At 40.9% G+C, this 24,439-nt stretch overlaps 1 protein-coding gene across 4 annotated transcripts in view; it reads left to right on the forward strand.

Moving 5' to 3' along the window:
- Positions 1 to 24,439, forward strand: part of efr3a (EFR3 homolog A (S. cerevisiae)) — a 236,022-nt gene that overhangs the window by 200,081 nt on the left and 11,502 nt on the right. For all 4 annotated transcript variants that reach the window (XM_031810880.1, XM_020466614.2, XM_020466615.2 and 1 more), the window contains exons 16-22: positions 1,773 to 1,934; positions 3,542 to 3,673; positions 3,850 to 3,917; positions 12,902 to 13,029; positions 20,292 to 20,377; positions 20,796 to 20,844; positions 21,967 to 22,070. In XM_031810880.1, coding sequence (XP_031666740.1) covers positions 1,773 to 1,934; positions 3,542 to 3,673; positions 3,850 to 3,917; positions 12,902 to 13,029; positions 20,292 to 20,377; positions 20,796 to 20,844; positions 21,967 to 22,070 — 729 coding nt within the window. The remainder of the gene's footprint in view (positions 1 to 1,772; positions 1,935 to 3,541; positions 3,674 to 3,849; positions 3,918 to 12,901; positions 13,030 to 20,291; positions 20,378 to 20,795; positions 20,845 to 21,966; positions 22,071 to 24,439) is intronic.

Consider the following 24,439-nt stretch of genomic DNA (forward strand, 5'->3'; position numbering starts at 1 on the left):
GTGCGGGCTGCACGGAGAAGAAGCACAGCTGGTAGGGGAAAATGCTTTTTGGTAAGCTCCATTCCCTTTGTCAATGCATGCTTCGCTGGTCATTTAATTCTCAATTTGACAATTGATCATTTTGTCACTTGATCAATTGATCATATGTGTGAAATTAGTTTCAATGTAGTTTAGGGTTGGGCGGGCCATTAGCTGGCCAGGCAACTGTTGTCTTACACATAGAAATGTTTTCAAATGCACATATCGTCAAATTTTATTTATTTATTTATTTTATTTTACCTTTATTTAACCAGGTAGGCAAGTTGAGAACAAGTTCTCATTTACAATTGCGACCTGGCCAAGATAAAGCAAAGCAGTTCGACAGATAAAACGACACAGAGTTACACATGGAGTAAAAACAAACATACAGTCAATAATGCAGTATAAACAAGTCTATATACAATGTGAGCAAATGAGGTGAGAAGGGAGGTAAAGGCAAAAAAGGCCATGATGGCAAAGTAAATACAATATAGCAAGTAAAATACTGGAATGGTAGTTTTGCAATGGAAGAATGTGCAAAGTAGAAATAAAAATAATGGGGTTCAAAGGAGCAAAATAAATAAATAAATAAAAATTAAATACAGTTGGGAAAGAGGTAGTTGTTTGGGCTAAATTATAGGTGGGCTATGTACAGGTGCAGTAATCTGTGAGCTGCTCTGACAGTTGGTGCTTAAAGCTAGTGAGGGAGATAAGTGTTTCCAGTTTCAGAGATTTTTGTAGTTCGTTCCAGTCATTGGCAGCAGAGAACTGGAAGGAGAGGCGGCCAAAGAAAGAATTGGTTTTGGGGGTGACTAGAGAGATATACCTGCTGGAGCGTGTGCTACAGGTGGGAGATGCTATGGTGACCAGCGAGCTGAGATAAGGGGGGACTTTACCTAGCAGGGTCTTGTAGATGACATGGAGCCAGTGGGTTTGGCGACGAGTATGAAGCGAGGGCCAGCCAACGAGAGCGTACAGGTCGCAATGGTGGGTAGTATATGGGGCTTTGGTGATAAAACGGATTGCACTGTGATAGACTGCATCCAATTTGTTGAGTAGGGTATTGGAGGCTATTTTGTAAATGACATCGCCAAAGTCGAGGATTGGTAGGATGGTCAGTTTTACAAGGGTATGTTTGGCAGCATGAGTGAAGGATGCTTTGTTGCGAAATAGGAAGCCAATTCTAGATTTAACTTTGGATTGGAGATGTTTGATATGGGTCTGGAAGGAGAGTTTACAGTCTAACCAGACACCTAAGTATTTGTAGTTGTCCACGTATTCTAAGTCAGAGCCGTCCAGAGTAGTGATGTTGGACAGGCGGGTAGGTGCAGGTAGCGATCGGTTGAAGAGCATGCATTTAGTTTTACTTGTATTTAAGAGCAATTGGAGGCCACGGAAGGAGAGTTGTATGGCATTGAAGCTTGCCTGGAGGGTTGTTAACACAGTGTCCAAAGAAGGGCCGGAAGTATACAGAAATGCACATATTAGAATGACCGTCATGACCATTCTAGTTATGAAATTCCGGCTCTTCGATTGTTCAATTCTGTGAAATGCATTTGTGTACCGTATGTTGCCAAAGAAAAATGACTAAATCTGAAGATATTGATGGACTGGTAAATTACATGCCCAAATTACAAGAATATGAAGTTATTATTTGTTTATTTAAAATAATGAGTCTCTCTCTCCATCCATCTACCCAATCATTCTTCTATCCATCTACACATTCATCCATCCCTCCCTTCCTCTCCTCTCAGCATGGGCAGCAGTTGTACCGTCACATCTACCTGGGCTGTAAGGAGGAGGACAACGGTCACAAGAACTTTGAGCTGCTCTTCACTACCCTGGCCGTGCTCACCATTGAGCTGGCCAATGAGGAGGTGGTGGTGGACCTCATCAGGCTGGCTCTTGCCCTGCAGGTAGGACAGAAGACACTGATAGCGTGGTGTAACTTCAGAGGTTTTTGGTGATTTGGGGCTGAATCCTAACTTGAGATTTGTACGTGTGCAATTTCATTGCAATTGTTGCCATGCAATGTGTATTTAGGTAATAGGTGTCCTGTGGCATCAGTCATTGTGTCACAGGACACATTTTAGTAAAGTCAATGTAATTTATTCATAATGATGGGAGGGAAAAAAAACTGTCAACAAAACATTGCCTTAGCAACTATACCAGCTTTTAGTTGTTTTTGTAGGAATTCAAATTTACAACAAGAAAGATAACGCTATAAGGAGAAGATGTTGATATTATGAGAAATAGCCTTTAGTATGTTGAAATGTTAGCACAGACTACTTGGCAGAATTGGCTTCCTCTCATGCACTGGTTGACATTATGACATTATGGATCAACTTTAATTTTCTCCTCGGTTTGAAGTATTGGGAGATAGTAGTGTCATTGAGCCATATACAGTTGAAGTCGGAAGTTTACATACACTTAGGTTGGAGTCATTAAAACTCGTTTTCAACCACTCTACAAATTTCTTGTTAACATACTATAGTTTTGCCAAGTTGGTTTGGACATCTGCTTTATGCATGACATAAGTAATTTTTCCAACAATTGTTTACAGGCAGATGATTTCACTTATAATTCACTGTATCACAATTCCAGTATGTCAGATGTTTACATACACTAAATTGACTGTAACTTTAAACAGCTTGGAAAATTCCAGAAAATGAAGTCATGGATTTATAAGCTTCTGATAGGCTAATTGACATAATTTGAGTCAATTGGAGGTGTATCTGTGGATGTATTTCAAGGCCTACCTTCAAACTTAGTGCCTCTTTGCTTGACATCATGGGAAAATCAAAAGAAATGTTCCAATCAGATTACTTGTATCAGATACGTTGTAAAAACTAGATTACATTTTAGATGACTTTTAAATTCAGAAAGGATGTTTATAAAAAATGCATTGACACCTTTTTGTTTTCTCAATGACATTCAATTCAGCATTGAAAAAACATGTACGTTTGTTTGTTCCACCTGAGTCTGACCACAAGTCAAGGACCACTATGATGACACGCTAAATGTGTTTGATGGATTCTTTTTGTCTTCTTCTAATGCCTCTTAAGGGGAAAGTACTCCAAAAGTAACAGAAAGTAATCAGATTGTTACTGAGTTTAGGTAATCCAAAAGTTAAGTTATGGATAAAAATGTGGCAGGTAACTAGTAACAGATTACATTTCAAATGTAACCTATCCAATCCTGCTGATACTATCCAATAAGAAACTCTCATTTTCATTTTCACTGATGTGCTGTAATGAACATGACCCTGAGTCAGGTGGTTGCAAACTCCCTTCATTGTGGATTGAATGTAAATATTAGTTGAATGCCTGACTGAATTAATTGCAACTATCATATAATTCTATAAGATAGCTAGCTAGCCATAGAGCTGTTGTAATGTGCTCTATGCTACACTAAAGCCAAAGGCACATTTTCTCTTCTCTGGACAATCCATTTTTTCCCCTTTCTATCTGTTGCAAAACAAGCCCTTGTGTAGCATATTTCTAAAGCTTTTCATTGGTTGCAGGATATGTCCTTGGCTAATGAGGAGAACATGCCCATGGTCATCCGCTGTGGCATCATGGCACTGGTGGCGGCCTACCTGAACTTTCTTAGTCAGATGATCGCCAACCCAGCCTTCTGTCAACACGTCAGCAAGGTAAATTACCTTGGAATTAAAGAGAGAGTTCAGGAAAAAATGTTGAGAGAAGTTGAGTTGTCTGTAGGCCAGTAGTAACAGCATCCACAATAATCTGTTTACATTTACTTCTCTCTCTCTCTCCCTCCCCCTCCCTCAATCTCTTACTGTCTCTCCATCCCACTCTACTCTTCTAGGTGATTGAGATGAGGAACCTGGAGGCCCCTTACCTCCTCCCTGAGCACATCTTCAGAGAGAAGTGTCCGTAAGTGTCGTCTGGTCGCCTACTGACTCCAGATCTTTTGGCAGCTACCCTTCATGCACTGACCTCCTCTTCACCTTGCATTCAAATATTCATTGATCAGATTTGTTGAAATATTATCTCATGCGATGGATGAGAAGCACAAATTTAAAGAATTTAAAATGCTCCATCCCTAGTCAGTAGTAGTCAGTAGTACTGTGTGGTTGTGGTCAGTAGTTGTGATGTTGTGGTCAGTAGTTGTGTGTTTGTGGCCAATATGTTAGGTCAGTAGTAGTGGTAGGTTTTTGTGCTTATGTTCAGTAGTTGTGATTCAGTAGTTGTGTGGTTGTGTTCAGTAGTTTTGTGTTTGGTCAGTAGATGTGTGGTTGGTCATTTAGTTGTGGTTCAGTAGTTGTTTTCAGTAGTTGTGTGGTTTTACTCAGTGATTTTGGTCAGTACTTTTGGCTGGTAGTGGAGGTCAGTAGTTGTGAGGTTCTGTAGTGGTGGTCAGTAGTTGTGTGATTGTGGTCAGTAATTGTTGGCATGAGTTGTGGTCAGTAGTTGTGTGGGTTTGCTCAGTGATTGTGGTCAGTAGTTTTGGTCTATACTTTTGGACGGTAGTTTTGGTCAATAGGTTTGCGGTTGTGGTAAGTAGTTGTGTGGATGTTGTCAGTACTTGTGGTCATTCGATTTGGTCAGTAGTTGTGTGGTTGTGGTCAGTAGTTGCGGTCAGTAGTTGTGTGTTCAGGGGTTGTTTGGTCAGTTGTTGTGGTCAGGAGTTGTGTGGTTGTGGCAGTCACAACATTTTGTCAGACAGTGATTGTCTGTTTCACGGTAATTGATCGTTAATTAACAAAAACACATTAAGCATCTTCTGGCTTCCACACACAGCCTACAAGCCACTGATGCAGACCTTTGGAAGATGTAAAAAGTCTAATAAATCCATGTAATATAGCCTACATTTTATTATATAGCCTACATTTTATTATTTTAGACAGAAACTTTAGTCTATTTCAGAGGAACAGAATAGCATACTCCGAGTTATCCCTATTGTCATGTCTACCCCTCTCTGGCGCTCATTGTCGCCAGTTTACTTATTATGCACACCTGCCACCATTGTTACGTGCATCTGCGCCTCATGAGACTCCCCTATATCCCTGTCACTCCCTTTGGTTCTTTCCCCAGGCAGTATTAGTTATGTTTCTCATGTCCAGACGCTACTCTTGTTTTGTATTAAATTCACCCCCTGTACTTGCTTCCAGACCCCCAGCGTCTGCGTTACACGTATGTTACGTCCTGATCTGACTATGCCAAAATGGCTTTGTGCTACAACCCTGGGATGGAACACGAGAGTCTCACAGCGGTGGCGGTCTGCCTGCTTCTTCTGACAGTGGACGGCACACGGAGTCTAACGTGAGCCTCGCTCCACATGTCTTCTGTGCTCCTGAACCACTCATCCACTGCAGGAGCTTCAGTCTGTCCCGGGCTCCACTGAGCCAGGGCTGGCTAAAAATCGAGAACACACTAGAAGGGAGTCAGCCCGGTGGAGGAGTAACGTAACAAATTTGTGGGTACTCCACCCATGGAAGCATACTCCGCCCATGGAAGGAATGAGGCTTATATCCGGAAGTCCAACGCTGTGGAAACAGTACATAAGTGACAGTCGACTACGTGCAATTGACCAAAAAAAAGGGGTTGGCAGAAAGTGATGAAGAGGGGATAGATACTCACACCTGCCCCAGGAAGTAGAAAATCACGTGACCATCCCTCGGCTCTTGTGGATCCCGAGCTGGGACGTACCGGACACTGCTGTAGCTGGAGCCCTCCTTGACCACAATAGAGAGAGAGCCTCAGCTGTCTCCGACTGCGTCTCTTTGCCGCAGGGAAGCATGTGACCCCTACATCCATGGGTTCAGGCTCTGATCCAGAGTGGTCACTGAGGGATGGAGTGAAGCGATGAGAGTGCCGACGCTCCTGAAGTAGGTTATCCAGACAGATGGCCAACACGATGAGTGTGTCCAAGGACAGGCCAGTTCCGTCTGGACCTCCTCTCGCAGTCCTCTACTGAATAGCTTACGAAGCGCCGGCTTATTCCATCCGCTGGATGCTGCTACTGTCCGGAAGGGGAGTGTGTGCTCTGCAGCAGTCTTGTCCTCCTGCCCTCCGGTGGATGATCGAAGATACCTCTGAACAGAGCCATGAACCACTTGTACGAATCCAGCTCCTCCTCTCCTCTCTCCCAGACAGCCGTAGCCCATTCCAACGCTCGCCCACTCAGCAGAGAAATAACCGTGGCAACCTTGGTCCTCTTGTGGTGAGGGCTCCGGGAGGGACAAGCGGGCATCGCTGACCTGGGCGGGTTGCTGAATGGGCTGGTGTGCTGGGTCGACTGGTGGTAGAGTATCCTCCGCTAGTTGAATGCAACGCCTCTCGGGTATGTTCAAGATGTTGAACAATGCGAAGAACCTCTTCCATAGCCGTCCCCAGTTGCGCCAGCTGTTCGTGGTGTTGACGAAGTAGGTATCCCTGTTCATCAACTGTCTGGGAGAGGTTCTGATTTCTTGTTGCTTCCATTTTGTGAGGCAGTGTTCTGTATTGTAGACGCTGGGAGTCGAGAAGCAGGTGGTAAGTTTAATATAACAAAGGACATGGAAATATACAACATAGGAGTAGTGTCTTGACATAGAAACAATACTGCCTGGGGAAAGAACCTAAAGGAGTGCAAGATAAAGGGTAGGTAATGAGTGCGGTAATGGAGTCCAGGTGTGCCTCATGATGAAGTGCAGGTACACGTAATGATTGATGCCAGGTGCGCGTAATGATAGTTGCCAGGACCGGTGGTTGTAAACCAGCGACGTCGAGGGGAGGAGCAGGAGTGGACGTGACACAACACTATTTAATTTCGCAGACAGGATTTGCTTAGAATTCCGTGGCATTATTTTATATATATATATTATTTAATGGAATGAAGACTACAATTGAACAAAGCTGAATAACATAGAAAGGATATTTTCTCCAAACGATTTGAGGGAGTGCGCACATGCGCACTCCCTCAAATCGTGGTGAGTGGTTAACAAAGAAATAGGTACTCCTATATGTTTCATTTGCCGCATGATGCAACTCTAATGATGATTTGAAAAAAGTTGCTTGAAAGGCATGAGCTCTGCTTTGTTTTTTTTTGCGCAGGCTGTACACACTCGGTCTCTCATTCACAATTTGACAAGCACTTGATAATGGCTCGAATTTTATGGTGGCATCCCCTTTGTGTGGTCGTAATGCAGCCTAAAAAAATCCATTCCTTTTGCGGTCCGTGGCTGTTGTGCACATTATACAGTTTGATTGGCGTTTCTAGCTGAAACGGTGTAAGAGGAGTAGCGTGAAGAAGAAGAAAGATTTAAAGTCGGGACTTTTGCTTCACAATAATGTGAGTGATTATATAAGAAATCTGGAGTTGTGCATTACTTTGCATGCACACCTACACTGAACAAAAATATAAACGCAACATGCAACAATTTCAAAGATGCTACTGAGTTACGGTTCATATAAGGACGTCAGTCAATTTAAATAAATTTATCTACTGTACTATACTTTACCGTGTACTGTACTCTGCTCTGCTGTACTGCACTGTGCTGCATTGTGCTGTCCAAACTTGTGAAACATAGATGTCTATGATTGGTTCAGATTTGGACCAGACCAAATCTGACCATCTATGTTAGGGCCAAATATAGGCATAAGTGCCCATCTTTGGTCCTGGCTCGTGCACACTAGCCAAGAAAAATGATGTGAACCCTTTGGAATTACCTGGATTTCTGCATGAATTGGTCATCAAATTTGACAAACATAGTGTGCTTAAACTAATAACAGACAAATTATTGTATTTTTCTTGTCTATATTGAATAAATCATTTAAACATTTACAGTGTAGGTTGGAAGAAGTATGTGAACCCCTAGGTTAATGACCTCTCTAAAAGCTAATTGGAGTCAGGAGTCAGCTAACCTGGAGTCCAATCAATGAGACGAGATTGGAGATGTTGGTTAGAGCTGCCTTGCCCTATAAAAAACACTCACAAAAGCCTTGATGTTCATCAGTCCATGGTAAGACAAATTGTCTATAAATGAAGAAAGTTCAGCACTGTTGCTACTCTACCTAGCAGTGGCCGTCCTGCAAAGTTGACTACAAGAACACAGCACGGAATGCTCAATGAGGTTAAGAAGAATCCAAGAGTGACAGCTAAAGACTTACAGAAATCGCTGGAACATGCTAACATCCCTATTGACGAGTCTACAATACATAAAACACTAAACAAGAGTGGGGTTGATGCTTTCCCGAGTCGTAGTGGGAGGACGACACAACATATCGCGTGACTCCAAGCTTACTTCAATATTGTTTTTTTTTTATATCATTTCCACCAGCACCATTTCTCACAACAAAAAAATAAATACTCAAAAAGACCCCACCTTGTCTAACTTATTTTTTGTCGTCAATATTTGGAACGTTTACTGACAAATTTGCTGTTTCCATTAGGCCTGTCATTACATGTTTTATCCGACATGTACTGTATTTTACTCGCATAAAAAGGTTGGATGGAAACCTGGTGTATAATATATGACCCAACACACCTCCAGGCTGTGTAATGGCTATTTGACCAAGGAGAGTGATGGAGTGCTGCATTAGATGACCTGACCTCCACAATCACCCGACCTCCCGACCTCAAACGAATTGAGATGGTTTGGGATGAGTTGGTCGGCAGAGTGAAGAAAGAAAATAAAAAAGCAGCCAACAAGTGCTCAGCATATGTGGGAACTTCTTCATGACTGTTGGAAAAGCATTCCTCATGAAGCTGGTTGAGACAATGCCAAGAGTGTGCAAAGCTGTCATCAAAGCAAAGGGTGGCTACTTTGAAGAATCTAAAATATATTTAGATTTGTTTAACACTTTTTTTGGCTACTGCATGATTCCATATGTGTTATTTCATAGTTTTGATGTCTTCACTAATATTCCACGAAGTAGAAAATAGTTTTTTTTAAATCCCCTGTATGAGTAGGTGTGTCCCAACTTTTGAATGGTACTGTAAATATAGTATCCACAAGTTCATTTGACTCTGGGGAAGTAAATAAATTGCTTTATTGCCAAAGTCCTGTAGCATACCTTTAACATATGGTGGTAATTGCCGAAGGCTGAGGACACACAAAGAAACCAGAGTCAAAAAATCCTATATGATTCCAATAGAAAATCCAATCAGATTTTGGAACCTATCCTATAGGATTTTATCCAATAAGACTGGTTCCAAAATCTGATAAGATTTTTCAATTGATCATACTGCAAATTAACTTGCAGCCTTTAATCTTTCATATATTGTGATGGTGTGCTGAAGAGGTTGAGAACCTCAGGGAATTGCCACTGGTGTGAGTAGGCAGAGATCTGGAAACAGAGGAAAGAGGCTGTTTCTGTGCCATATTTAGCTGTGAGATTGTCCGTACAATGTGGTTTAAAATAGCAATGAATAGAATAATATCAACACTATGCCTTGACCGGTTATAATAAGTAGGCAGGGTGAATGAACGGGCTGCTGCACAGTCATTATGGGAGCTCTTTCTAGTGCGCCCGGTTAAATTGTGCTTAAGAGCTCTTTTTAACTTTAGAAATGGTTAAACTAGTGAGAAATGGGTTCACTATCAGCCTAAATTTAAATATACATGTGTACACTATCAGCATAAATTGAAATGTACAATATTATATATTGCGCTAATTTCCTGTACGTGGACAGTATGCATTACTACATTACACAAGCTCACGGCTTGTGTAATATGCTTGTGTAATATGTGGCTAACAGTAGTTTCTTAGTTAGCATAAAATGAGTGCATAAAATGTTGTACAATAACAAATATGACTAAAACATTGACCACTTTGTCAGGAAACATAAGGAAACAAATACTGTACTCAGTTGTTGCATTCATGCACAGTGAAGGATAAAACAGTTAGAACAACAATGTTAGAAAACCAGAGATTCTCTGCACAGCCACAGGTGGCGAGTTTGCACTAGCTCGCAGCGTTACTTAGCCTATCAGTGAAGTCATCAGTCACTTTTGAAGACAAATGTTTTCTTACAGGTGAATGAAACAGAAATTAATATAGAACTGTTGTTTTCCGATCAACGAAAATGTTGTATTATATTGGAACTAATGACAACAAACTAATTTAATGGGTTCAATTAAGAAGAAAAAAAGTTCTAATGATATTCTGATTGGGGAGACAAAATCCTACCAGTCTTATCAAAAACCTATAGGATCCAACATGATAACTTTTGATTTTCATTAGGAAAAAAAGGTAGTCCAATATGATTCCAATACGATTCTGATAGAGTGGATACAAAATCCTATAGGATTCTATATGATTAAAAATATATATATAATTTTAAAAAAGAATAATTTACTAGGGTATCCCATCTCTCTACCCCACACATACATATATACAGTACAATTATCTGTAAGGTTCCTCAATCAAGTAGTGAATTTCAAGCACCGATCCAACCAAAAAGACCAGAGAAGTTTTTCAATGCATCGCAAAGAAGGGTAAAAAAGAAAATAAAAAAGCAGTCGCTGAAAATCCCTTTGAGCAAGGTGAAGTTATTAATTAGGCTTTGGATGGTGTATCAATACTCCCAGTTACGACAAAGTTACAGGTGTCCTTCCTAACTCAGTTGCCAGAGAGTAAGGAAACTGCTCAGGGATTTTACCATGAGGCCAATTGCGATTTTTAAACAGTTACAGAGTATCATGTTTGTGATAGGAGAAAACTGAGAATGGTTCAACAACATTGTAGTTACTCCACAATACTAACCTAAATGACAGATTGAAAAGAAGGAAGCCTGTACAGAATAAAAAACATGCATCCTGTTTGCAACAATGCACTAAAGTAATTCTGCCAGAGATGTGGCAAAGAAATTAACTATAGGGTTTTGGCAAATCCCACACAACACTTCACTTCATATTTTCAAGCATGGTGGTGGCTGCATCATGTTATGGGTATGCTTGTCATTGGCAAGGACTATGGAGGTTTTTTTTTTTTTAATAAACTGGAGAGCTAAGCACAGGACAATTCCGAGAGGAAAACACGGTTGTCTGCTTTCCAGCATACACTGGGAGACTATTCACCTTTCAGCAGGACAATAACCTAAAACACAATGCCAAATCTACCCCGGAGTTGCTTACCAAGAAGGCATTGACTGTTCCTAAATGGCCCAATTATAGTGTTGACTTATATCGGCTTGACAATCTATGGCAAGACATGAAAATGGCTGTCTAACAATGATCAACAATCAACTTGACAGAGCTTGAAGAATATTTAAAAGAATAATGGGCAAATATTGCATAATCCAGGTGTGCAAAGCTCTTAGAAATGTACCCCAAAAGACTCACAGCTGTAATCGCCACCAAAGGTGCTTCTACAAAGTATTGACTCAGGGGTGTGAATACTTACACTACCTTTCAAAAGTTTGGGGTCACTTAGAAATGTCCTTGTTTTGAAAGAAAAGCACATTTTTTTTGTCAATTTTTAAAACAACATCAGAAATACAGTGTAAATGTTGTAAATGACTATTGTAGCTGGAAACTGCAGATTTTTTTTAATGGAATATCTAGATAGGTGTACAGAGTCCCATTATCAGCAACCATCACTCCTGTGTTCCAATGGCACGTTGTGTTAGCTAATCCAAGTTTATGATTTTTCACGGCTAATTGATCATTAGAAAACCCTTTTGCAATTATGTTAGCACAGCTGAAAACTGTTGTGCTGATTAAAGAAGGAATAAAACCTTCTTTAGACTAGTTGAGTATCTGGAGCATCAGCATTTGTGGGTTCCATTACAGGCTCAAAATGTCTAGAAACAAATAACTTTCTTCTGAAACTCGTCAGTCTATTCTTGTTCTGAGAAATTAAGGCTATTCCATGCGAGAAATTGCCAAGAAACTGAAGATCTCGTACAGCGCTGTGTACTACTCCCTTCACAGAACAGCACATACTGGCCCTAACCAGAATTGAAAGAGGAGTGGGAGGCCCCGGTGCACAACTGAGCAAGAGGACAAGTACATTTAGAGTATCTAGTCCTCAACTGGCAGGTTCATTAAATAGTACCCGCAAAACACCAGTCAATGTCAACAGTTAAGAGGCGACTCTGGGATGCTGGCCTTCTAGGCAGAGTTGCAAAGAAAATGCCATATCTCAGACTGGCCAATAAAAACAAAAGATTAAGATGGGCAAAAGAAACCAGACACTGGACAGTGGAGCTCTGCCTAGAAGGCCAGCATCCTGGAGTCGTCTCTTCAATGTTGACGTTGAGACTGGTGTGTTGCAGGTACTAGGGTTTTGTAATGAGCAATTAGCCTTTTAAAATGATAAACTTGGATTAGCTAACACCATTGGAACACAGGAGTGTTGGTTGCTGATAATGGGACTCCGTACGCCTATGTAGCTATTACATAAAAAATCTGCCATTTCCAGCTACAATAGTCATTTACAACATTACCGATGTCTACACTGTATTTCTGATCAATTTGAGTTTATTGTAATGAACAAAAAATGTGCTTTTCTTTCTAAACAACATTTCTAAATGACCCCAAACTTTTGAACGGTAGTGGATGTAAATTTGATTGTTCTGTATTTCATTTTCAATTAATTTGCTACAATTTCTAAAAACATGTTTTCACATGTCATTATGGGATATTGTATGTAGATGGGTGACAAAAACGATTTAGAATTCAGGCTGTAACACAACAAAGTGTGGATTAAGTCGAGGGGTATGAATACTTTCTGAAGGCACTGTTTGCAAAGAGTGTGTGGTTGTCTTTAATATAGCCTACCATTCATTGTGTCACTCATTAACCATTCTCTATGCCTCAAGTTACCACACTACCACATAAATATATGGCTCTGTTTTTGTCATAGCAAATAAGAGCGCTTTACCTGGAATTAGCGTTAGCTCTCTCACTATGGTTTTCCTTCCTTTTCAGGCTTCCAAATTGTCTTGAGAAGGAAGACCGGAGCCTATATTTCCAGACGGTTGACCTTGCGGAGTGCCTGGTCGCGCCAGGATACAACGCTGAGCGTCTCTCAATCCCCTACGTCCCCCAAGTGACAGGTAAGCACAGTTTTGTAGATAGGAGAAAACACAGATGGGGGTGGTTTAGGTTCAGTTTTGCCTTTTATATCACAATGAATAAGATTTCACATTTGTTCATGTAGGACAGGGCTCTCCAACACCAGTTATAACTAACCTGATTCAGGTTATCAATAAGCCAATTATTAGAATCAGGTATGCTAGATTAGGGTTGGAGCGAAAACCTACAGGACAGTAGCTCTCCAGGAACGAGGTTGGAGACCCCTGATGTACAGAAATATGTTTTCATTTATTGCAGTTGTTCATGTAGGTAGGATGTCGTTATTTCTATACTCTTGATAAACATTGACTATAAATCATTTAATTTCTTACTTGTACAGTAAGAGTGTGGTACGTCTTAAATTGACTCAGAAAGCAACATGGTAATTAGCTGTTTGTTTTGTTTCCTTCCCACTCCTATTGTTTGACTCAGTCCTATACACGGTAGGGAAGATCCTCCACAGGTGCAGGCAGACGTCGCAAGGTAACCCGACCAAGTAGAGGAGCTTAGTTTGACGCCCAATCCTCTGTAGTCATAGTACCTGTGTCACTGCTCTCCCAACATGGTGCAACAGTCTCTGTTGGTGTCCATTTTGGCACAACACTAATTGAATGCAGTGAATATTTGGGTTTCTCTTTAGTGTATTGTCAAGTGAGCCAGATTCTGACCTTTTCAACACAAGTATGTTTATAAGTGAAGCTATTATTATTTAAAGCGAACTGACCCATTGCACATCGATAGCACCAAGGTTGGAGGTCGTTGACCTATAGATTACCCTTTCACCTCAACTCCGGACCATAGCCCCAATTCTCACATGTTCACCTTTGACCTCTAAAAAAGGGTGTTCCCTACTGCCCATTCCCCAAATACACTGTTGCTTTGAAACCAAGCAGAAGCCTCGTAGATTCCAGAGCATCGTTGAATGATTTGTCAATTAGTTATGTCTTTCAATTCATACTTCAAGTGTACTGTATGATATTAATGTTTGTAACTATGGCACTTGCATTTGGATTTATGTTATGGTGAGTACAATTTATAGGTGTATAGCAGTAAAGGGTTTTGTGAGTAATGTTGATACTAGTCATCTCTGCAGAATTTGCTGTGTAGCATAGATATGTCAAATGTGTTAGATATTTTAGAAAGCTGCTTGTCTTTGTCAGTACTTAGTACAGTAGTTGCATTGAACTTGTACTGTTTATCATTTTTTATTGTATGCTGTCACATGTACAGTGCTTTCAGAAGTTATTCACACCCCTTCACTTTTTCCACGTTTGTGACCGACCAGCTCAAATCGGCCTTATGTAACAAAACTTGAAATTGTGTTTTTTTTAATTGGATAGTAGTGTAGAGACTCAAAACTACAAAATAGTATATCATACACTGCATTTTTGAGGAACAATGGGAAAGTAATTCTGCTTTGAAAGTTTACAAACTTGTAAACTCCCTTTTGAGAAAATGGCCTTTGAATGTTTTGGTACCTAGTGGAAAGCTCTCCTTTGTCTACACCCATTCAGCATTGTTCACGCCCTCATAAGCCAGCCCCACCCAGCTCTTTAAGGATTCACATGTGAGGTCATGTACGAAACAGTGAGTAGTGTGGGTCTCTACAGAAGGTGTAAACGGTACAGCCAAATGGTTACTGGCATAGTAGCAATATCAGAAATAGATACTGTCAATATGAAATAATATACAGTATGTACAAGAACAATATCAGCGATAGATGAGGTAGTTAGTTATATGCTTACAATCAGGGGTAAAGTGGCTGAGCAGGAGGATAACATGTTTTTATTGTAGCAGCGTGTGTGTGTGTGTTAGGAGAGAGTCATTTGAATAGAGGCACTGCAGATAGTGCTGATGACTAGTCCGTCCGAACCACACACGAACAAGGGAATCTATATTCGGAGAGCCTGTTTCTATCCTGCCCTTGACTTTGGTGCAGGGCATGTGATGTCCTCTTTGTTGCAAAACTCCCTGATCTTCTCAAAAACATACGTTTGTCTAGCCAGGTGGTGCTTGTACAGGCAGCATCTATGGGAGGAAGGATGTCAGCGTTGCGCAGCAGCTTGGTTTGGCCTGTGATCAGGAAGTGAAGTTCCAGACTGTGGTGGAGCTTGTGCATGGTCAGCCAGGCACAATACCAGAGCACACATTTGTTCTTGTTTTAGCCACTGCAGTTATCACAATTCAGGTCCACACGTGTTTCCCCAAATCCGTAGTTGGTCAAGAAACGGTGCATGTAGTTGAGGACTGCGCTGCTGACTTTGCTGGATGACATGCCTTCATCAATCAAGTAGTTGACTTGTTGTGGTTTTCCTTCACAGCAGACACCAAACAAGGCACACTTGAGAGGAGTTAGAAAGTAGATGGGGCCTGGCTGCATAGGGTCAGAAGGATAGTGCACCTGCAAACAACAAAATAATATTATGATAAATAATGAAAAGAAAATGTAACATGAAACGTAATATCATTTTTTTATGCATCATTATCAGGTAAGTTTCACTTACCTACAAGTGTGCGGAGCAGCAGCACTGCATACAGAAACATCATCATAAACTAGAGGAACACACAACTACACGTACCTCTGGAAAATACAAAAATAATGAGAGATCAATAAAAGTGGTGCCAATCATGTTGGAGTTCCATTAAATAATCAAAACGTGTTGTTTTTGCTTTACATACCAAGTGTTGTCATTGATTCCTTGTAGAAATGCCATACTGCTCCTTTTGTCACATGGGATGGCAGCAGCTTTCCACCAAAATGTTTGTGTCCTGGTAAGACTATTGCATTATCCTCTGCATAGTTGTTGATGAAGTTCACCACTCGCTGCAAGTCCTCATGCTTCAGGTGTAACCTGTGCTTTGGCCAGCTCTCTTTTTGGTGGAAGGCATTAGACCATTATCCTTGTACTACTAGTGGAGGAGAGTCAGGCTTGTTCTACTGATGCTGAAAGACAAATTCCAGATACAAGTATGATGTCATTATTATACAATGATAACCGTAATCACCGTCAGACACACCTGGCTAACTTGATGGGTCACGTAATCATCTGGCGAAGTGGAGTCTTTTGCTTAGACATGCTAGCTAAACAATGAACCAACATAATCCCAATCCATAGAGTACAAGCAATACAAACCGATTTTCATAGCTAGCTAAAGTTAACCAAAAAGGTTCAATGATAGCTAGTTAGCTAGCTAACATTAGGCTATAACTAGCCATGCAAAATGGCATTCTGAGAACATTACTATACACAGATCATAAACGTAATGTTAGCTAGCGAGCCAGCCATCTAATGTCAGCTAGCTAGCTAACAGTAAGCTTTAACTTGGGGTATTTTGTTTAGACATGTAGCTAGCTGGCTAAACAATGAACCAACATAATCCCAATCCATAGAGTACTAGCAATACAAACCAATTGTCATAGCTAACTAAAGTTAACCAAATAAAGTTGGCAAAAAAAGAAACGTCCTCTCATTGTCAACTGCGTTTATTTTCAGCAAACTTAACATGTGTAAATATTTGTATGATCATAACAACAGTCACGCCCTGACCATAGAGAGCTCTCTATGGTGTAGTAGGTCAGGGTGTGACGAGGGGGTGTTCTAGTTTAAACTTTCTATGTTGGTGTTTTTGTTTGGTTCCCAATTAGAGGAAGCTGGTAATTGTTGACTCTAATTGGGGATCATATTTAAGTAGCTGTTTTTCCCACCTGTGTTTGTGGGAGATTATTTTGTGTTTGTGCATGTGCACCACGTAGTCACATTTCGTTGGTCCTTTATTTGGTTTTGTTCGAAGTTTCACTTGATACTAAAGATGTGGAACTCTACGTACGCTGCGCCTTGGTCCGTCTCAACACACGATCGTGACAATAACTGACAAAAACCTGAACAAAAGGTTGGTAAAAATCAAAAGTAACAGTCAGTATCAAGTGTGGCCACCAGCTGCATTAAGTACTGCATTGCATCTCCTCCTCATGGACTGCACCAGATTTGCCAGTTCTTGCTGTGAGATGTTACCCCACTCTTCCACCAAAGCACCTGCAAGTTCCCAGACATTTCTGTGGGGAATGGCCCTAGCTCTCACCCTCCGATCCAACAGGTCCCAAACGTGCTAAATGGGATTGAGATCCGGGCTCTTCGCTGGCCATGGCAGAACACTGACATTCCTGTCTTGCAGGAAATCACGCACAGAACGAGCAGTATGGCTGGTGGCATTGTCATGCTGGAGGGTCCTGTCTGGTCCAGCGACGGTGGGTTTGTGCCCATAGGCGACGTTGTTGCCCAGTGATGTCTGGTGAGGACCTGCCTTACAACAGGCCTACAAGCCTTCAGTCCAGCCTCTCTCAGCCTATTGCGGACAGTCTGAGCACTGATGGAGGGATTGTGCAATCCTGGTGTAACTCAGGCAATTTTTGTTGCCATCCTGTACCTGTCCCGCAGGTATGATGTTCGGATGTACCGATCCTGTGCAGGTGTTGTTACACGTGGTCTGCCACTGCGAGGATGATCAGCTGTCTGTCCTGTCCCCCTGTAGCGCTGTCTTAGTCATCTCACAACACGGACATTGCAATTTTTTGCCCTGGCCACATCTGCAGTCCTCATGCATTCCATGCAGCGTGCCTTAGGCACGTTCACGCAGTGTGTTTTGGTGTTTTGAGTCGGTAGAAAGGCCTCTTTAGTGTCCTAAGTTTTCATAACTGTGACCTTAATTGCCTACCGTCTGTAAGCTGTTAGTGTCTTAACGACCGTTCCACAGGTGCATGTTCATTAATTGTTTATGGTTCATTGAACAAGCATGGGAAGCAGTGTTTAAACCCTTTACAATGAAGACCTGTGAAGTTATTTGGATTTTTATGAATTCTTTGAAAGACAGGGTCCTGAAAAGGGTTAGTTTATTCTTTTGCTGAGTTTATTCGTTCAGCACTTTTGAAATGTACGGCTACATATTTCAGAACATAGGCCGTTCTTACAGTATTCTCCCTGTACACCAAGTCAGAACCGTAGGATAAATAAATGGGTCATATAAGCAGACAATGAAAGCTCTTACAATATTCTATGATGACATTTCTCTAAAACAAGGTATAGGCTACATATGCACCAACAAGTCAGATTAGTAAGCTATGTTATGAGGGGGAAAGGGACCACATTTTTAGGTGTGGTATATGGGCTACTAACAGCTTACTACACCTCATACACGTTCTTAGCTACAGTATACATATTTCCCTGGCGTATTATGCAATTTATGCAGCAGCATACAAGACATTTTTGGACTCACCGTTGTGCTGTGCTCACTTGAACAGGAAGGTAGCGCAGCGGTCCTTCTTGTGGGCAAATTTTGTCATGAATTTATGGTGCTAGAAAAAAAACACGGTTGAATCATGACGTCAGTGATCTTCAGGTCGGCGCATCTAGAAAGTGGTTAGAGCGTTGGACTAGTAACCGAACGGTTGCAAGATCGAATCCCCGAGCTGACATGGTAAAAATCTGTCGTTCTGCCCCTGAGCAAGGCAGTTAACCCACTGTTCCTAGGCCGTCATTGAAAATAAGAATTTGTTCTTAACTGACTTGCCTAGTTAAATAAAGGTAAAACGATATGTATTTTCCCAGTCGGCGCTATTTTTTTTCCTGAGTTCCCAGTTGTCTTGAGCTCACTGAAATCTGAGATTTCACAGTTACGAGTTTCCAGTTGTTTTGACCGCAGCAGAAGTCATGCTGGATTGACACCATGGCCAATCTATTCAACCTTTTCTGGCCCATGGTGTTGCATGTGAATGTTTATCCTTTTAAGCTTGGAAAAGAGACCCTTGAACCCAGAACACACCCTCTCCACCAAATAGCAGTGAGGGGAAGCAAAATAGTGATTGCTTTGCAACGCTTGCCTAGCTTGCTTGATACGATTTTGAAAGTAGGATGTAGACATGATCAGTCCAATCAAAGCTATGGTAGATATAACGTGATTTGAGGTCATTTTATCAGTGGGCAATGATCTTGAGCCTTCTTGGATGGGCACTTCTAATGTAAATCTATGGCAGCACCCAAGGGGCTTGAACTTTCTAGCTCTCCGTGTAGATTTTGCGGTGAGGTAGTGTCCCCATGAGTAACAGAACACTGAGCCAATCCCGGCGCAACTAGAGAAGATTACCAACCCCTATGCCCTGTATTTTCCGCTGGCTGCCCCTCCACCACAGAAAGCACTGAGATAGGCTGAAACACCTGCATGTTGGAGCTGTCTTACTCAAGAAAGCTTGCCCTGAATGACGGGTCGCCACTGACTATTCGACACCATCATGTAGATCCATGGTAGTCGCCATGTTATTGTTTAGGTACCAAACTGCTTTAGTCGAGAGTATTCAGTGTGAATATGGTAATGCCAATATCCACAACACACACACACACACACACACACACACTGAGCTCTCATTAGCACCTTTCCACAAGTGGCTACCTCATTAGTCATACCTGTTTAGTGTGTTTCAAGCTGTATGGGTCACATTGGTTTACACAGGTTTTTACCTACAATAATGAACACTTTTTTTTCCTTTTTTTTTCTCTTTTCTTTTTAAGACTTGTATTTTATTTCACCTTTATTTAACCAGGTAGGCCAGTTGAGAACAAGTTCTCATTTACAACTGCGACCTGGCCAAGATTAAGCAAAGCAGTGCGACAAAAACAACAACACAGAGTTACACATAGACAAACGGTCTGGCTCGGACAGTGATTGCTTGCTTACTTACTTACTTACTTACTTACTACCTCGGATGGGCACCACAACAAGTATATGATTCAGTTTAATTGAAGAAGTTGACAGACCGTCTCCCAATACTATACTTAATGGTATATAACAAAGATATAACAAATGTACTGCATTCAATCTTGATTTAGAAACCCATTCATCTGACATATTTGTTTTTTCTTTATTTTCTTCCTTTTGTATAATTTTTATTGAGACATGCAGGTGGGGGGAAACAGATTAGGGTTGGAGTGGGGATTTAAACCCCGGTCTCCGGTGGTGAGAGGAGTGCATATGTGTGAAGCTGGGAGTTTTTCTGCTCCACTACAGGCTCTGCACATCAGAGATGTTTAATGGCGTTGAAATGCATTTTGTATCATATGTATGACGCGGTTACAAAAAAAGAGCGTAAGCTAGATAGCACGTTTGTTACAGTACTATTCTTGACTAACACTATACTGTGTACTTCAAACTGCAGTATGCCAACCTCCACTGAAGTAGTTGTTTTATGATGCAGATGAAGACCGCCTCACCAGAAGAAAGAGTTTGGTTGACACCATTTCTCTTCAAGTGGATTTCCCTTCCGATAGCCTACCAGACAAGGTACGTCTGAACATATGTATGCTGTCCTGATGATACAGTGAAAACAAATAAAATAAAGGAAAAGGAGGCAAGCTCTGAGTGTGGCTCTATTATGTTTTTGCATGTCTGAACATAAACAAATTCAACTTTCAATACTCCAACAACATTGAACACCCAAGCAGTGCTTTCTATCGCACCGAAATGTACATGTCATGACTTTTGATTGTGATTTCTGAGATCGTTGTGGGGATAATGGGGGTATCCGGTTTCACTTGGTATCAGGAAAAGTTGGTTTCTCTAATATATGGGATAAAGCCATATATTGTAGGTATTCGAATGATTATAAAACCATATACACCTGATATAGTGTAAGTACAAGGAAGATTTCTCAATGCCCAGGGTTCTGTTGAGTAAAGTACTCCACTTTCTTTCTTTGCAGTCTCTGCTGGCTGAGGAGATCACCTTCGAGACTCTGAAAAAGGCCATTGGTAAGGCATTGGAAACCCTGTAGTTATGAGCAGAACCCCTTCAACCGTATTAGTCTTTGTAAAGTCTATCATAGCACACAGCATTTTAGCAAGCATAGTTAATAATCGACCAGGCAGGCCAAAATGACAAAACAGGCTGAAATTTCAGGCGGTCTTTTCAAAATGAAGTTTTTGACTGCACTGGGCCTTTAAGCTCAGTTGCTCAAAATGGAACATAGTGGTTAATGTGTCAATGAAATCAAATAACATTTTGATTGTTCACATACACATGGTTAGCAGATGTTATTGCGAGTGTAGCTTGTGCTTTTAGTTCCGACATTGCAACAATATCTAACATGTAATCTAACAATTCCACAACAACTAACCCTTTCTTGATAAAGTGATGATTGTATAACACAAAACTGATGATTTCGGATTCATGTTTACATATCTTGCATTACTCATCTCATCTCATATGTATATACTGTATTTTATACCATCTATTGCATCTTGCCTTTGCCGCTCTGTCATTGCGCATTCAAATATTTATATGTATATATACTTATATTCTTATTTGGGGCGGCAGGGTAGCCTAATGGTTAGAGCGTTGGACTAGTAACCGGAAGGTTGCAAGTTCAAACCCTCGAGCTGACAAGGTACAAATCTGTCGTTCTGCCCCTGAACAGGCAGTTAACCCACTGTTCCTAGGCCGTCATTGAAAATAAGAATTTGTTCTTAACTGACTTGCCTAGTTAAATAAAGGTAAAATAAATTAAATTCCATACCTTTACTTAGATGTGTGTGTATTAGTTAGTTGTTGTGGAATTGTTAGATTACATGTTAGATATTGTTGCAATGTCGGAACTTAAAGCACAAGCATTTAGCTACACTCGAAATTTCAGCCTGTTTTGTCATTTTGGCCTGCCTGGTGACATCACCAGATTTATAGTATTTTTATTGAAAATAAAAAAAATCACAGTAAGGTACTTTAATTATTGAATTATTAACCAGAAAAACGTCTGCATTGGACCTTTTAATGCGTCAAACTACAAAGACGTTACCAGATCATTTTGTAAATACCAGGTTAAAACCAGCTGAAATAGGAGATGAAATGGCATTTGTAAGCGGCCCTCTTCTCTCCAGACACCACAGGGTTGGAGGAGCAGGAGAAGGAGAAGAGGCGCCAGGTCATGGAGAAGTTCCAGAAGGCTCCATTTGAGGAGATTGCCGCCCACTGCGAGTCCAAGGTAAACCAAAGATTACGTTGACCACAGTGCTGCCACACACACACACACTGCTTACTCTCTGTTTCACATACATACACCCACACACCCGTAGATCTTTACATTACTCCCTTTTTGTTTACAAGGCCTTACTTCTTAAGCTTCCATCTTATCTAACTTTGTTATTGAAGTATAGACACCTGAGTTGCCTAACCCGTTCATTCTTGAGGTTCGTAAGGTCTCCACCGAGCTAGGTAAATCTGCTTTTAGTTTTAATGCACCGTATTGCTGGAAAATTTTTTAATACATTTCATCTTGATGTTCTGGTGCCATTCGGGCAATTTTAAAGTTTTGATTGGGGACTTATTTGTGGAGGAATATAACTCATTGTCTTGGTGATTTGTTTTATTTGTGCTTCCCATGACTGTATTTTGTATTTTAATGTGTATATGTTTGGGTATAATGTATATTTATGTTGCACAGTGCATTCGGAAAGTTTTCAGTCCCCTAGACTTTTTCCAATTTCTTTTACTTTACAGCCTTATTCTAAATATATTTTTTTTTCTCATCAATCTACACACAATAACCAATCATGACAAAGCGAAACAGGTTTTTAGACATTTTTACTAATTTATTAAAAATAAAAACAGAAATACCTTATTTAGCTAAGTATTCAGACCCTTTGCTATGAGATTCAAAAAATTTAGCTCAGGTGTTTCCATTGATCATCCTTGAGATATTTCTATAACTTGATTGTAGAGCACCAGTTGTACATTCAATTGATTGGACATGATTTGGAAAGGCACACGCCTGTCCATATAAGGTCCCACAGTTTACAGTGCATGTCAGAGCAAAAACTAAACAATGAGGTTGAAGGGATTGTCTATAGAGCGCCGAGACAGCATTGTGTCGAGACACAGATCTGGGAAGGGTACCAAAATATTTCTGCAGCATTGAAGGTCCCCGAGAACACAGTAGCCTCCATCATTCTTAAATGGAAGAAGCTTGGAACCACCAAGACTCTTCTTAGACCTGACCGCCCAGCAAAACTGAGCAATTGGGGGAGAAGGTCCTTGGTCAGGGAGGTGACCAAGAACCCGATGGTCACTCTGACAGAGCTCTAAAGTTCCTCTGTGAAGATAGGAGAACCTTCCAGAAGGACAACCATCTCTGCAGCACTCCACCAATCAGGCCTTTATGGTTGAGTGGCCAGAAGGAAGGCACATGACAGCCTGCTTGGAGTTTGCTAAAAGGCCTCTAAAGGACTCTGACCATGAGAAACATGATTGAACTATTTTGCCTGAATGCCAAGCGTCACATCTGGAGGAAACCTGGCACCATCCCTAAGGTGAAGCATGGTGGTAGCAGCATCATTCTGAGGGGATGTTTTTTAGCGGCAGGGACTGGGAGACTAGTCAGGATCAAGGGAAAGATGAATGGAGCAAGGTACAGAGAGATTCTGCTCTAGAGTGCTCAGGACCTCAGACTGGGGTGAAGGTTCACCTTCCAACCGGACAACGACCCTAAGCCAAGACAATGCAGGAGTGGCTTCAGGACAAGTTTCTGTATGTCCTTGAGTGGCCCAGCCAGATCTCGGACTTGAACCGTATCGAACATCTCTTTAGAAACCTGAAAATAGCTGTCCATCCAACCTGACAGAGCTTGAGAGGATCTGCAGAGAAGAATGGGAGAAACCCAAAGCTTGTAGTGACATACCCAAGAAGACTCAATGCTGTAATCGCTGCCAAAGGTGCTTCAATAATGTACTAAATGGTCTGAATACCTATGTAAATGTTAGATTTCAGTTTTTTATGTTTAATACATTTGCAAAATTTTCTAAAAATGTGTTTTTGCTTTGTCAATTTGGGGTATTGTCTGTAGATTGATGAGGAAAAATAACAATTGAATCCATTTCAGGATAAGGTTGTAACATAACAAAATATGGAAAAGGGCAAGGGGTCTGAATACTTTACGAATGCACTGTATATACAGGGCACTTTTCCCTGTTAAAATAAGGTTCAATGAAAAATTATAATAAAAAGTGCAAACAGAGTTGTTTTTTTTAAGCTAATTTCCTGCAATTCTATCATGGAGCTGAGAGAATCATTTGCAGTTTTAATACATATTTCCTGAGATTCTATGCGTTTTGCCATGGTTAATGCTGTGTTATTTTACTCAACTATAATAACATTACGGCCCAATACCTCTAAATTGCTTTTTGGATTTTAAATTCTCACTGACTGTCTAGCTTTTATTATTGGGACAATTAAGAATGTTTTTCTTCTTTTGGCTCTATAATCAAAAGGATCAAGTGTAGACTGCCAGCTTTAATTTGAGGTTATTTTCATCCATATCGGGTGAACTGTTTAGAAATTACATAAGTTTTGGTACAT

Source organism: Oncorhynchus kisutch, linkage group LG30, assembly GCF_002021735.2.
Source record: "Oncorhynchus kisutch isolate 150728-3 linkage group LG30, Okis_V2, whole genome shotgun sequence".
NCBI classification, from domain to species: Eukaryota; Metazoa; Chordata; class Actinopteri; order Salmoniformes; family Salmonidae; genus Oncorhynchus; species Oncorhynchus kisutch.